Source organism: Hemibagrus wyckioides, linkage group LG05 (assembly GCF_019097595.1).
Source record: "Hemibagrus wyckioides isolate EC202008001 linkage group LG05, SWU_Hwy_1.0, whole genome shotgun sequence".
Classification (NCBI taxonomy): Eukaryota; Metazoa; Chordata; class Actinopteri; order Siluriformes; family Bagridae; genus Hemibagrus; species Hemibagrus wyckioides.
Window position 1 is genome coordinate 7,098,236 of NC_080714.1, and position 12,446 is coordinate 7,110,681.

At 38.4% G+C, this 12,446-nt stretch overlaps 1 protein-coding gene across 1 annotated transcript; it reads right to left on the reverse strand.

The window, feature by feature from the left end:
• Positions 1–882: 882 nt before the first annotated feature.
• On the reverse strand, positions 883–11,958 carry sypb (synaptophysin b). Its single transcript, XM_058388690.1, has 8 exons — positions 11,867–11,958; positions 10,580–10,645; positions 4,163–4,287; positions 3,343–3,541; positions 2,942–3,133; positions 1,884–2,022; positions 1,409–1,586; positions 883–1,207 (listed from the first exon to the last, which is right to left on the reverse strand). The coding sequence occupies exons 1-7, from the start codon at positions 11,882–11,884 to the stop codon at positions 1,441–1,443; spliced, it is 885 nt and encodes a 294-aa protein (XP_058244673.1). The 5' UTR covers positions 11,885–11,958; the 3' UTR covers positions 883–1,207; positions 1,409–1,440.
• Positions 11,959–12,446: the final 488 nt, after the last annotated feature.

Genomic DNA, 12,446 nt, shown 5'->3' on the forward strand with positions numbered 1-12,446 from the left:
TATTTAAATAAATTAAAAAAAAAATCACACATTTATCGGCACTCAACACTATTTTTCTTTCTTTTTTTGGAATAATTTCATTCTGACACACAACACAGAGACAAATTCAACTCAAGGTAAGAAAACGAAACGAAAACAAAAAGAAAAGAAAGGAAGAACACGACGACACAGATGTACTATTGTGCTTCTAATCACACATTGACACATCTGAATCCTTCTTGTCATACTATAACCACTCATCTTAGCATTTATCCACCATATAGATCTATTGGATATCTATATCATCGTAAATATTTACACAGCACACGTAAATACACTGATATTTTAAAGTACCCCCGAACTCTGCCGCGAGCTTCGTGGAGGATTATGTACGAGATCGGTCGACGATAAATAAGAAGGAATATTCCCAACGGATTGAATTCATTGTGCTCTATATGCAAATTATTAAATGGTGGACGATTCGAGCCACAGAACCCTCATGCTAAGCTAGCTAACTCTACTTAAATCTTTTTTTTTTTTTTTTTTGTTAGGATGTACACCATCATGTTTGGCTACAGAGAATATGACACTGAAATCTCACTCATGTCAAGCTAGTTTAGTAGAAGGTAGCTAGCTTGCTAGCTATCTGCAATGGCAGAAGGACACAGGATTGTTTCCAGCATGCACACTCATGTATATTTATTTAGACGTGATGATGCCGAGATCTTCTAACATCATTTAGTGGTTCGACAAGCATTAAATACAATATATGAAACAACTTATTATTCTACACAGTCATTTTTTTTTTTTTGTTTAAAAATGGTTTACGATTACAAGTTCAGGGGTACTTTAACATTTTTATCGTCCATTCAAACCCATGTCTATATCTAGAACATATTATAATTCTTTTTTTTTTTTTTTTTTTTGGTCTTTAATAAAATAGACATTTCGTCAATGTCTCCCGCAGAGAATTCGACAACAAGGGAAAAAAAAAATTTGTTTAGTTTACAGCCTTTTGTTTCTCTTAGACAAGCACATTTCCCACTGGATATGATGAACGTCCCTGTCCCAAATTCCCACATGTACCCTCCCCTCCCTTCTTTCCCTCCCTCCCTCCCTCCCTCAGACTGTACACACGTTGTTCATACAGGGTAACAGAGGAGTGTGGGATCATGGGTAATAGGCAGGCTCCTTTCTCCTTGGTTATATAACCACTCTCTCCTGTGCTCTGCAGGCAGAAATGACAGGTCATGCAAACACACTGATATTTATTAATGCACCATCAATAAGGCTAAAGACGTTCGTGATAAAGTACAATAATATAAAGTATAATAGGTCAGGATAGTTGTTTTAATTACATGAAAGTCGGTATCTGACAGCAAGACAAATGCAAACCTTAGTCCCTTGACCTTTGGAAATGTCCACTCACCTGCGCAGAGCTGCTGTTCTGTGTGAATTTACTCATATTTCATTAGAGAAGGAGGTCGGTCCACCCTGATCATATCCTCCCTGGTTATAGCTTCCTCCCTCGTATCCGCCCGCTTGTTGCCCGTAGTCGGGTTGATACCCGCCCTGGGAGCCAGCATAAGGGTCCTGACCATAACCAGCTACCAGAGAAGGCAGTAATGATTACAGAATGTCATGTATAGTCACATATAACCTGCTCTTGCACCTAATCCTGACTTATGAGGATCATATACTGCATATCTGACCCCTACAGTTCATCCACAGTTAACCAACCCTGACCACATTTATTGTTAAGACTTATTATAACCACAAAATATACAGTATAGCCACAAAATCAATTAGGTGATTTAACTGCTTGACCAAGGAATGAGATATTCCTGGCTCACCCTTTCATTTGTTTCATTTCTAGCCAGTGTGTTTTCAGTTTATTCACTCACCCTGGCCGTAGGTGTCTGGTGCTGGTTGTTTTCCTCCCGAGGGCACGTAGGTGCCAGCAAAAGCACCGAGCCAGCCAGTCTCCTTAAACACAAACCAGAGGTTGCCTGCCCATAGCACCAGGTTACAGAAGCCAAACGCCTGCAGGACAGTGGAAGAAAATGATCTATTACTGACCCATTTATCCATTTAACTAATCATCCATTAAGCCATCCATTCCATCTATCCATCCATCCATCTATCCATACCAGCCACTCAAACATCTTACCATCCGTTTCACTAAATATCATCCAAAACTCCATCCATTCCATCGATCCATCAATCCATCCATTCATCTATGCATCTATCTATACCATCCACTCAACCATCTTACCATCCATTTCACTAAATATCATCCAAAAACTTATCCATCCATCCATCCATCCCAGCCACTCCACCATCTTACCATCTATTTCACCAAATATCATCCAAATACTCATCCATTCCAACTAGCCATTCATATCACCAATAATTCACTATCCATCAATTCCAAACAACTATCCAGCCATCCATCCATCCATCCATCCATCTGACCACTAATCCATCCATCAACCCACCTAAACATCCATTTCATCAAATATCTTCCAACCACTCATCTACACATCCACCTAACACTCATTCACCCATCCATTCATCCATCCATCCATTCATCCATCCATCCATCTCAACACTAACCCACCCATCTAACCACTCATCCATCAGCCCATTTAAGCATCATTTCACCAAATATTGTCCAACCACTCATCTACACATCCATTTAAACACCCATTCACCTATCCATCCATCCATCCATCCACCCATCCATTTCACCTCTTACCCATCTATTCAATTTATAATTTACAATTTACCCATATATTCATCCATCCATCCATCCATCCACTTCACCGCTCACCCATCTATTCAACCATTCATTTATACATCTATCCATCCCAACTACTCATCCATCAACCCATCTAAGTATCAAAATTGAAAACACACTGTAAACAAATACAACAGAAAATATGGCAAACAGAGCACTAACCACAGACGTGTTTAGACCAGAAACAATGGGCTCGTGCACTTCTTTACAGCGGTTTTCCTCATGCCTACATGCTGGTATTAACTTGATAACCTCATCAGGGTCGGTGTTTTCCTTAACATCCGAGAGGCCTTTAGCCCATGCTGATGAGCTCACCAACCAAAAGAAGGTGAAAATAGCCGTCACCACAAAATCCTGATGATTTAAACAGAGGCAAACAGAATGTATTAGATACCATCGTAGAGCTTAAAGAGTTCAAACAATGAACAGTTTTGCTTTAGATCCCTGCTACCTGCTTCTTCTGCTCAGTTCATAAATACTGTAATACAAAACATATTTAATACAGGAATACATTAAAGAGTGAATGAAACCCAGAATGATGTGATGTGATTGAGAACACTTACGATCCGTGCACCACGGTTTCCCTCACGGTATTTTTCAAGAAGGAAGATGTAGACGGACAGAGCTGCCATAGAGTAGAGGAAGGAGAAAACCCCGATAGTGACAAAGAACTCAGCCGAGGAAGAGTAGTCACCTTCGAGGAACAGGCGCTCCGGCCCGGGACTTTTACATGAGGGCGCGTCAAACCACACTTGATGGAGTCTGTTTGTATATAGAAAGAGTGAATGTGTTGGTGTGTGTTCTTACTGTTTACTCTGTGATGCGTCTACAGAAGGTAGAGTCCATGTTTTCGTGGTAATTAAAAGAGAAAATAAGTTCAAAGTGTATTTAAGGGCTAGGTTAAGGACCGAGGCTCTTCAGTGACCGGGTGTAGGCTTGTGTGTAATTAAGCAGTACATCCCTGAGAGGTTAAGGATCCGTGTTCATTAAAAGGAGGTCATGAGTTCAAGAGGGCCACTGTTGGGTTCTTGAGCAAGACCCTTAATCCTCATCTGTTTACATAATTATTGCAAATCTCTTTGGGGAGAATTGGGAGCCACTTAATTTATACTACAAAATATATACAGCCCTTATTTATAACTTCATCTGAAATTCACTCATCCATATATGTGTGCAGAAGGAGGTAGTTACATTTCTGTGTAGTGATCCTCTCACATATACACCTGATATCCAATAACATTATTCCATTATACTGACTTCTGGTGCTAAATAAAAACAGACTGGACCAAGCAGAATGATCCATCCACCAGTAGAATGTTAATAATAATGCAAACATTCATTAATAATTACTGTGGCAGCTATTAATAGTGCCATAACCCTGACCTGAATGGGTAGGAGAACTCAACATCGATGTCCAGGTCACTCTCCGAGCGGTTCTTACACTCCACACTCAAGCGGAAGACTCCGGAGTAAGAGCCGCAGGTGGAGAAAGCAAAGATGGCGAAAAACTGGCAGAAATAAACAGAGGTGAATGAATTAATGGTAAATACAATCAGTATATAAGTATATTAAGTACATAAATAAATGATGGTGGTAGCTCAGTGTTTAAGGCAACGGCCTTTGGATCAGAAGGTTGTGAGTTTCAATCCCAGGACCACCAAGCTGCCACTGCTGGGCCCTTGAGCAAGGCCCTTAACCCTCAATTGCTCAGATGTGAGAATAACTTAAATGTAAGTTGTACAATTTTCCTATTAATGCACTTTGGGAGTGTGTGTGTGTGTGTGAATTTGAAAAGGTACTGAGGAGTGAATACTAATTCTTTCATTAACATTATTCCATTAAAATAAACAAAGTCACGTATTTGAAATGCCTTTACATAATAAACAAATGGCAACCCGAGCACCTCGCTACTGGAGGCTTTAGATAAACCGATGCTTGTAGGCATGCTTCTGCCCACCGTTACGCTGTAATATTAATCCCTTTTTATTCGAGACACACAGTGAGAGATTAGTCAGTCAGAATATTTTTACTGCCCCTCCCTTCACCCCTTATCTGATTGAATGGAAAATCTGACTATTAAACTTACCGAGGTGCTTCACCATCTGTCGCTGAACACACTGCGCTAACCACACACTCACACACACACGGTCTTACACTGGCATTACACACACAGCGTGAGCACACGTCTGATCACGTTCCCTCTCACCATGCAAAAAAAAAAAAAGATCACACATTCCTGTCACATGCTTCACCCAAAGGGAGAAGGAACAGCCCAAAGCAGTTCGGTTTGCCTTCCATCAAGCCTAACTAGCCGGGCTCGACTTGGAATTGCAATCAGGCCATTAACGTTTTCAAGTGATTGTAGTTGTGGGGGTGGAGGAGGAGAAGGAGAGAACACGAAAGTGTGGAGGAAGGCGAGAATAACACACCAAGGAGCGAAAGCGAGGGAGGGAAAAAATAACCTGTCTTCATGATGCTTGAGTCGATCTAGCTGAAAATTATCACAGCTCAATTCCTTTAGAACTGACAATAATATGGGGACAAAAATACCAATAAATGCAGTACCTTACCAGTTATTAGGAACATTCCAGCATGGTTTCTATCTACCTCATTTGTAGCACACGTGTGATTACCAGAGGCAAAATTTCCATGTCCCTATACTGAGAATAAATAACCCTAATCACTTATTGGGGCTGTCCCTAAACAAAATGTCATGAAATCAGCTCTGAATTGCTGTAATTTGTCCTTTCAGTGATGGAACTACTTTATCCGAGGGAAGGATTTTTGGGTTATGTATTAGTGCTACACTGAATGTAGATCAAATTGAAAACAGAAGCCACAGATAACCTTACAAAGCCTTTCTGTCTCGTTCTAAAGCCTTTTAATAATATCAACGATTTACTGACAGAATTAAAGACGCGCCTCAAGGCTTCCCTTGTACGTGAGTTTCATTTCATCTTTATGAGTAAACGGTTCCTGTTCGTTTCTCAGTGGAGGGATATGAAGACTACAGATCTGGAAGATTTTTGGAAGATAAAATCTAGTGCCAAATAAATGAGGGTTAACCAAATACACACTAATTTGACTATATCCAAAGCTGATGGTTCATTTTATCTTGCTATTTGTAAGGTGGGCTCTTAATTAACAATATTACGTTTACATTTCCGGCATTTGGCAGACGTCCTTATTCAGAGTGACGTACAATTTTATCTCATTTCTTTTACTGAGGGTTAAGGGCCGTGCTCAGGGGCCCAGCAGTGGCAGCCTGGTGGAGCTGGGATTTGAACCCACATCAGTAATCCAACACCTTAACCACTAAGCTACCACATCCTAAATGACATCTCCATTGTGCAATTCATTACATAATCTGATCTCCAGTTTCACAGTTATGGATGCTGTGATTGCCGGAGTTAGACCGTGTTTGGTTTCATATGTGACAGGGGGCGAGGCAAGATCACAAAGATTACTCCAGAAGACTTTTAGTCAGCTTTTGTAGACTATAATCTTTCTCTAATTTGAGTAGATAATTACTGGCTCAAAGACGAATAATTAGACAGGATAGACAATTAGACAGCTGTATTGCCAGTGGAGCCTGACTATCCAGTTAATTATTGGTATTTCAGCTACACATAAATTAAAATTGAACATCATTTCATCGCACGCAGCACTGCAAGCGTATGGAACGTACAGAAGCAACACCATGTGTCATAAAAATCTATATAGAAAAACATTGGGATTGTAACAAGCTGAAAGTAATCTTGCTACAGGACCTGAGTACATGGTTCAATGTAAAGGCATATATTGGCTATAATTACATCTGGGTCGTTGATTGGAAGATCAGGGTTCAAGCCCCAGCACTGCCAAGCTGCCACCGTTGGGCCCTTGAGCAAGGCCCCCAACCCACCCTGCTCCAGGGGTGCTGCATCATGGCTGACCCTGCACTCTGACCCCAAGGATAGGATATGCAAAGAAAGAATTTCACTGTGCAGTAATGTATATGTAACAAATAAAGACAACTTAGCTGAGTAAATTGAACTACCTTGCCAGATCTTTTGATACTTACTGTATGAAAGCTCATTATTAAACTTACTGTACTTGGTTGTGATTAACTACACCTTATCATTAACTATCAGGAGAACATGTAAGAGGCATCTTAGCTAGATAGCTTACTATGTTACTATGCAGCCAGAAACCTAGTATTCGACTGAAACACCTTTTGCCTAAATTACATTCGCTAGCCAGATTACGTTACTTGTCTTTATATACTGATGATAGCGGAGGCGGTGTTCAATTCAGCATAGGTTTTAAAAAAATATACTTAAAAAAATATTCCTTATGTGCTAGTTAGATTGTATATAATGCAGTACTGAAGCAGTACTTTTACTTAATTCAGCATACTCATTCCAGCACAAAAAAAATAACAAGAATCCGAGGACGACTGGATGCCATGGTGACAGACTCTAGACTTTATAGTTTCCATAGAGACAAGGCAGATGGCATAGCTCACACTTACCCATACTTGTTTTGCTCACTAACAAACAGTGAAAACCTTCATACTAACCCTGTATTAGCACCAGCTCTTAAGCTTGTGTGTGGTCTGTGTTATTAACATTAATAGTAATGTAGAGTCACATAACAGACATAACACTGAAGCAAAGATATATTCCTTTCACGCACACATTTTTTTTGAAGGATGTTAGGAAAAATTAGGATGTAAATCACCTCTCAATCATTTGAGCCTGTTACTGTTATATAACAAGAATCATTATCCTGATTTCTATTGCTTTCTAGGATGTTCTAGAAAGCAATAGAATCTCCAATGAGGACCCTTTTTTTAGCAGTTAATAATATATATTATTTTAGTAATATTTTGTTATAGAAAAAAATTATATTTTCTAGTTTGATCAAAAGGAAATATTTTAGATCTACATGTTAATATTTTTATATGTTAATATGTTATATATGTTAATTTTTTTCTAAATACATTAGATTTTTTCTTTTTAATTCCAACAAAATGTATTTATATACAATGACTGAAAAAAAGATTAAAAAAATGTTGTTATATATTATATAAATATATATATATATATATATATATATATATATATATATATATATATATATATATATATATATAATTTTTTTTTATTATTATTATTATTTTTTTTTAAATGGCAAATTATTTGACATGCCATTTTTATGTTGTAAAAAATAATCTAATGATTTGGTTTATGTCAATTATGAGTATGTTTTCAGTAATTTATGCATGAGGTCAAAATACACATAAAATCAGACCCATATAAGTATGTACTAGGAAAACTGATTTTTATATAGACTCAGTAACTAATACAGAAATGAAATTGTTCAGAAAACAAAACAAAAAAACAACTGTTCAGTTCCAAAATCACTGACGTGATCGTTATCATGTGCAGTTGCATCATTTGTTAACATCCTAAAAATAGCTTTGCCTAAACACTGTTATTTTTAAGCCTGAATGAGTCACCAATTTCTCCTTATCCCCAAACCTGCATACTCATGCTGTGCAGCCACACACACACACACACACACACACACACACAGCAAGCATTCTCACAATCAGTGTTGGGATTAATAATTAAAGCCTAGCAGACCACCAACGTTTATTTGACCTTTTAAGTCATTCCACTATATAGAGCTTGTTGCTAGATGATTAAAACTTACAAAGATGCTAAGGTGCCGCGGAGTTGTTAATGGTCATGGCAAAAGTCTTAACAGTGGCTGTGTGACAGGGCTGGGATTTGACCTCGCAGCCTTATTAGCAGGCACATGGAGTCCTATTTCTATATTTAAAGCTAAAGGCACTGCCTGGTGTTTAGAGTTCATTTAAAATGACAATTTATGGTTACATTAAACTGACAGACAGCAGCACTGGACTTGATACTGCTCCTCAGTCAATCCGCTATCATATCATGCAAGACTTAATAAGACGCTTAAATCCAAAGTCAACATTGTGTGACATGACGTTCCTCGATAGTAGGCAGTAAGCTTGTAGATACATCTGAGGTCTGAATGCACACTGTTTTACTATTAAATTACACTGATTCATTTTCTAGAACAGCAGCTCTGACAAAAGTCTTGGCTGCAAGGTTTCAATCGATGTAAAACACTTGCATTTCTACAGTAACGACTTACACAGAAACCTTTATAGTTGATACTCCATATCAGCGGATTTAAAAAGAAATGTGTAACCATTCATATGGATGAAATTTTCATTTTCTTCATTTTTGGAAGACTCCAGTGTTTGAAAATTTTGTAACAATCACAGGTAAAGCTGTAACTATGTAAGTTTATGTATGATTAACCTGTAGGTTTTCCACCATAGGAAAGTCTTCAGGAAAGGATGTTTGGGACTTATCTCTTATTAACTTCAAGAGACAAGAAAAGAGGAGCTGATGAGGATACAGCTCTTTATATCCGCCATTAAAATGAACAATAACAAAAAGTTATAGGAAAATAATCACCTCAGGGTGATAACAGTATCTCCATCACTGTCGCTGATTATTTTCCTATTATATAAATTATATAAATGTAATATTCCTAACATAACAAAGCAGTTAATATTCCCTGGCTGGATATAAAGAAGTGCAGCTTGTTTCAGACTCCTGCTCCCTGAGCTCAGCTTTATTTTGTCACAATATTCAGATGGCTGAACTTGTTATTATTATATGCATAATGGCCTACTAATTGCTTTGTCATGCACACTAGACTTATTCATGCTATTCAAATGACATTTGAGTGATGTTTTCTGATGATGCCGAAGAGGAAATCGTCGTGGCATGTAATGGAAAGCGTCGCCGGGTCTGTCATCATGAGTTAGATTACAGGTTCAGATGTTTCCAGTTCTGTGTATAATGGTCTAGTCTTCAGTAAGAAAGATGTGAGCTTGGCTTGAAAGATGAATATTCAATATATAATCAGATTAATAAGAGATAATCAATGATCATTCTTCATATATCTATCTATCTATCTATCTATCTATCTATCTATCTATCTATCTATCTATCTATCTATCTATCTACCTACATACCTACCTACCTACCTACATGCCTACTTACCTATACAGTGTGATCTATCTTCACATTATATACCAGTTATACAAGAACTGCTGGTCATAACCAACCAGTTTTATTTATTCACTCATTCATTCATTCATTCAATCAAGTGAGCATTGTGTGCATCTTAATGCTGCATTCACACATACAGCAATTTACAGCAATAATTATCATAACCATAATAATAATGCTTACAGCACCATAAGCATCATTTGTTTTTATCGAGAGCTGCTGACTTCCGGTGACATGAGCGACATCAATCAGATCCGACTGAATGTGAGCGTGTCTAATGACGTGATCAAGTCAAGAGAAGATCGATTTTATGCAAATATGAAGCGACTTGGCAAATATGGAGCAACTCCCAATGGGATTGATGGCAGTAGAGCACAAGTGATCCGTGATAAAGAGTGCACTTGCTTCTCCTTCATCTCATATAAAATACGATGCACTGCTGAATTTTATACACTCCCACCAGAATGTTTCATTTTAGTGGTGAGAAAAGCTAGATATGGAATGCTGGTGGCACCACAGACTGATAAGTGTTATTACCATGGAAACCAGTTTTAGGAACATCTACCGCCAACTTTATAGTACAGCGAATGGCAAGAGAAAGTGTGAACACTGCTTAAATATGATTTGTGATATTTTCTAAGATTTATGCTTTAACTTTGGATTCAGTCTAGTGACAGGGAATCATTCACTCACTCACCCATTGTAGGATCTTGATGAATCCTAACGGCTGTTTGATGACAGTGAACTGCCCAGTGGCCACCAACTGTACAAAAACACACGCACGGCATACTTACATTACATCCGTAAACATTACATATGTACAAAATGCACAATTATATAATTATGTAAAAGAGAGAAAAATCTATACCAAAGAAATCTCAACAGCTTACTCTAAACCCAAACTCGGAATACATTATACTACAATCTATTGTGTTATCATGCAGCATGATGCTCGGGAAGTAGACAGGGATTTTGGCCTTGCAACAGTACAACAGGAGTGCGGCAGACAGAGCAGACACTTCCTAAGCATTAGACTTAGGTAAAGCTGCTTATGTGAACATTTCCTCTGGGAGAGAGCGCAAAAGGCCAACAATTGCTGGCTGCAGCAAAACAATGCTTATAGATGGATGGATGTGCTGCTTTAGTATCCATGTGTGAGAGAATGCAGCAATGCAGAGAGACCGCTGAACTGTAATTGTACTGTACTATATGGCCACCCTGCTTAATCTATCTATCTATCTATCTATCTATCTATCTATCTATCTATCTATCTTGCTCAACCGTAAAGCAGATCATCCAATCAAAACCCGTCGTTTATGCATATTTTTTTTTTTTAATTTACATATTATGCAAATTAGAGACGTCAGAATACTACGCTTCAGTACGCAGTATGCGTTTTGGGACGTACCGCTTTTTCCACCCCCCCCTAAAAAAATAACAGATCAGTTTTGGTATTTTAAGGCTTCATTGCGCATCCCTGCTGCGGGGAAGGATATAAATGTGATCTTTAGGATAAAAAACGTCAAGGTTGCGCAGAAATGCTGCGGCTGTAGTACTGACCGAAGCTATTTTTGACAACACCAACAGTCTGCTGTAGCCAGGCAGATAAAAATCGGCGGTCAAAAAAAAAAAAAAAACATCAACACGAATAATGAATTGCGCAAAAGGCAGCGCGTAACATCAGTGTTCAGGATACACGATCATGTCTCGTGATAAAGCGACGCAGGAATTTTTATTTATTTATTTATTTATTTATTTATTTTGCCTTCGACATCCTGCAACGACAAACACGACATCCATCCCAGGATCAGTGCATTGTATATAACGCTATCATTTCCTATTTCCCTTCAAATGCCCTTTAAAACGTCCCCTTGCTCGAAGCCGAGATTATTTGCGACGCAATTCGACACCACGCTAGAAAATCAACGCAGAAATAAAAACCACGTTGGATTGTAATTCGTTAAGATGCAATTGGGAAGCCTACCTGGTTGACTACATCCATCTTTATCCGCTTCTTCAGTGGATAAGAGGATCAGGAGCGCAGAGGAGGGAGGGAGGGAGGGAGGGATGCGCGCTGTGCCGAACAGCCGACGCAGGGACAGACGGGCTGCGTCCCAAACCGCACATTACCGTACTACATAGTAAACATCGCGTGGAAATGTGATTTGAGGTGTAGCCTAGGCTGGGCGCAGGGCCAACGATCAGTGTGTTCACGTGTGAGAGGATGCGGCATCACAAACAGAGCTTCTCATACACTTGTTTTTATTTAGAGATCCCTAATTTCTCATAATTTAGCATCTCATCATTTCCCCTCTTCCCAGTGTGTACTGTAGTATTGTATTGCATCTCTATTTGAGTTTAATAATGTTATTCAATGCTCTAGTTGTATTTTATTGGAAATATAAATATCTTATTAGATGGTTACTGTAATTTAAAATATATATATATTTTAGGATAGGTTTATTATAATTATAATGATTTAGTTTAGTATATATTTTTCTAATGCCATGTTCAAAATACACTAAGGTTTGGGACATCCCTCCAAATCATTGAATTCAGGTGTT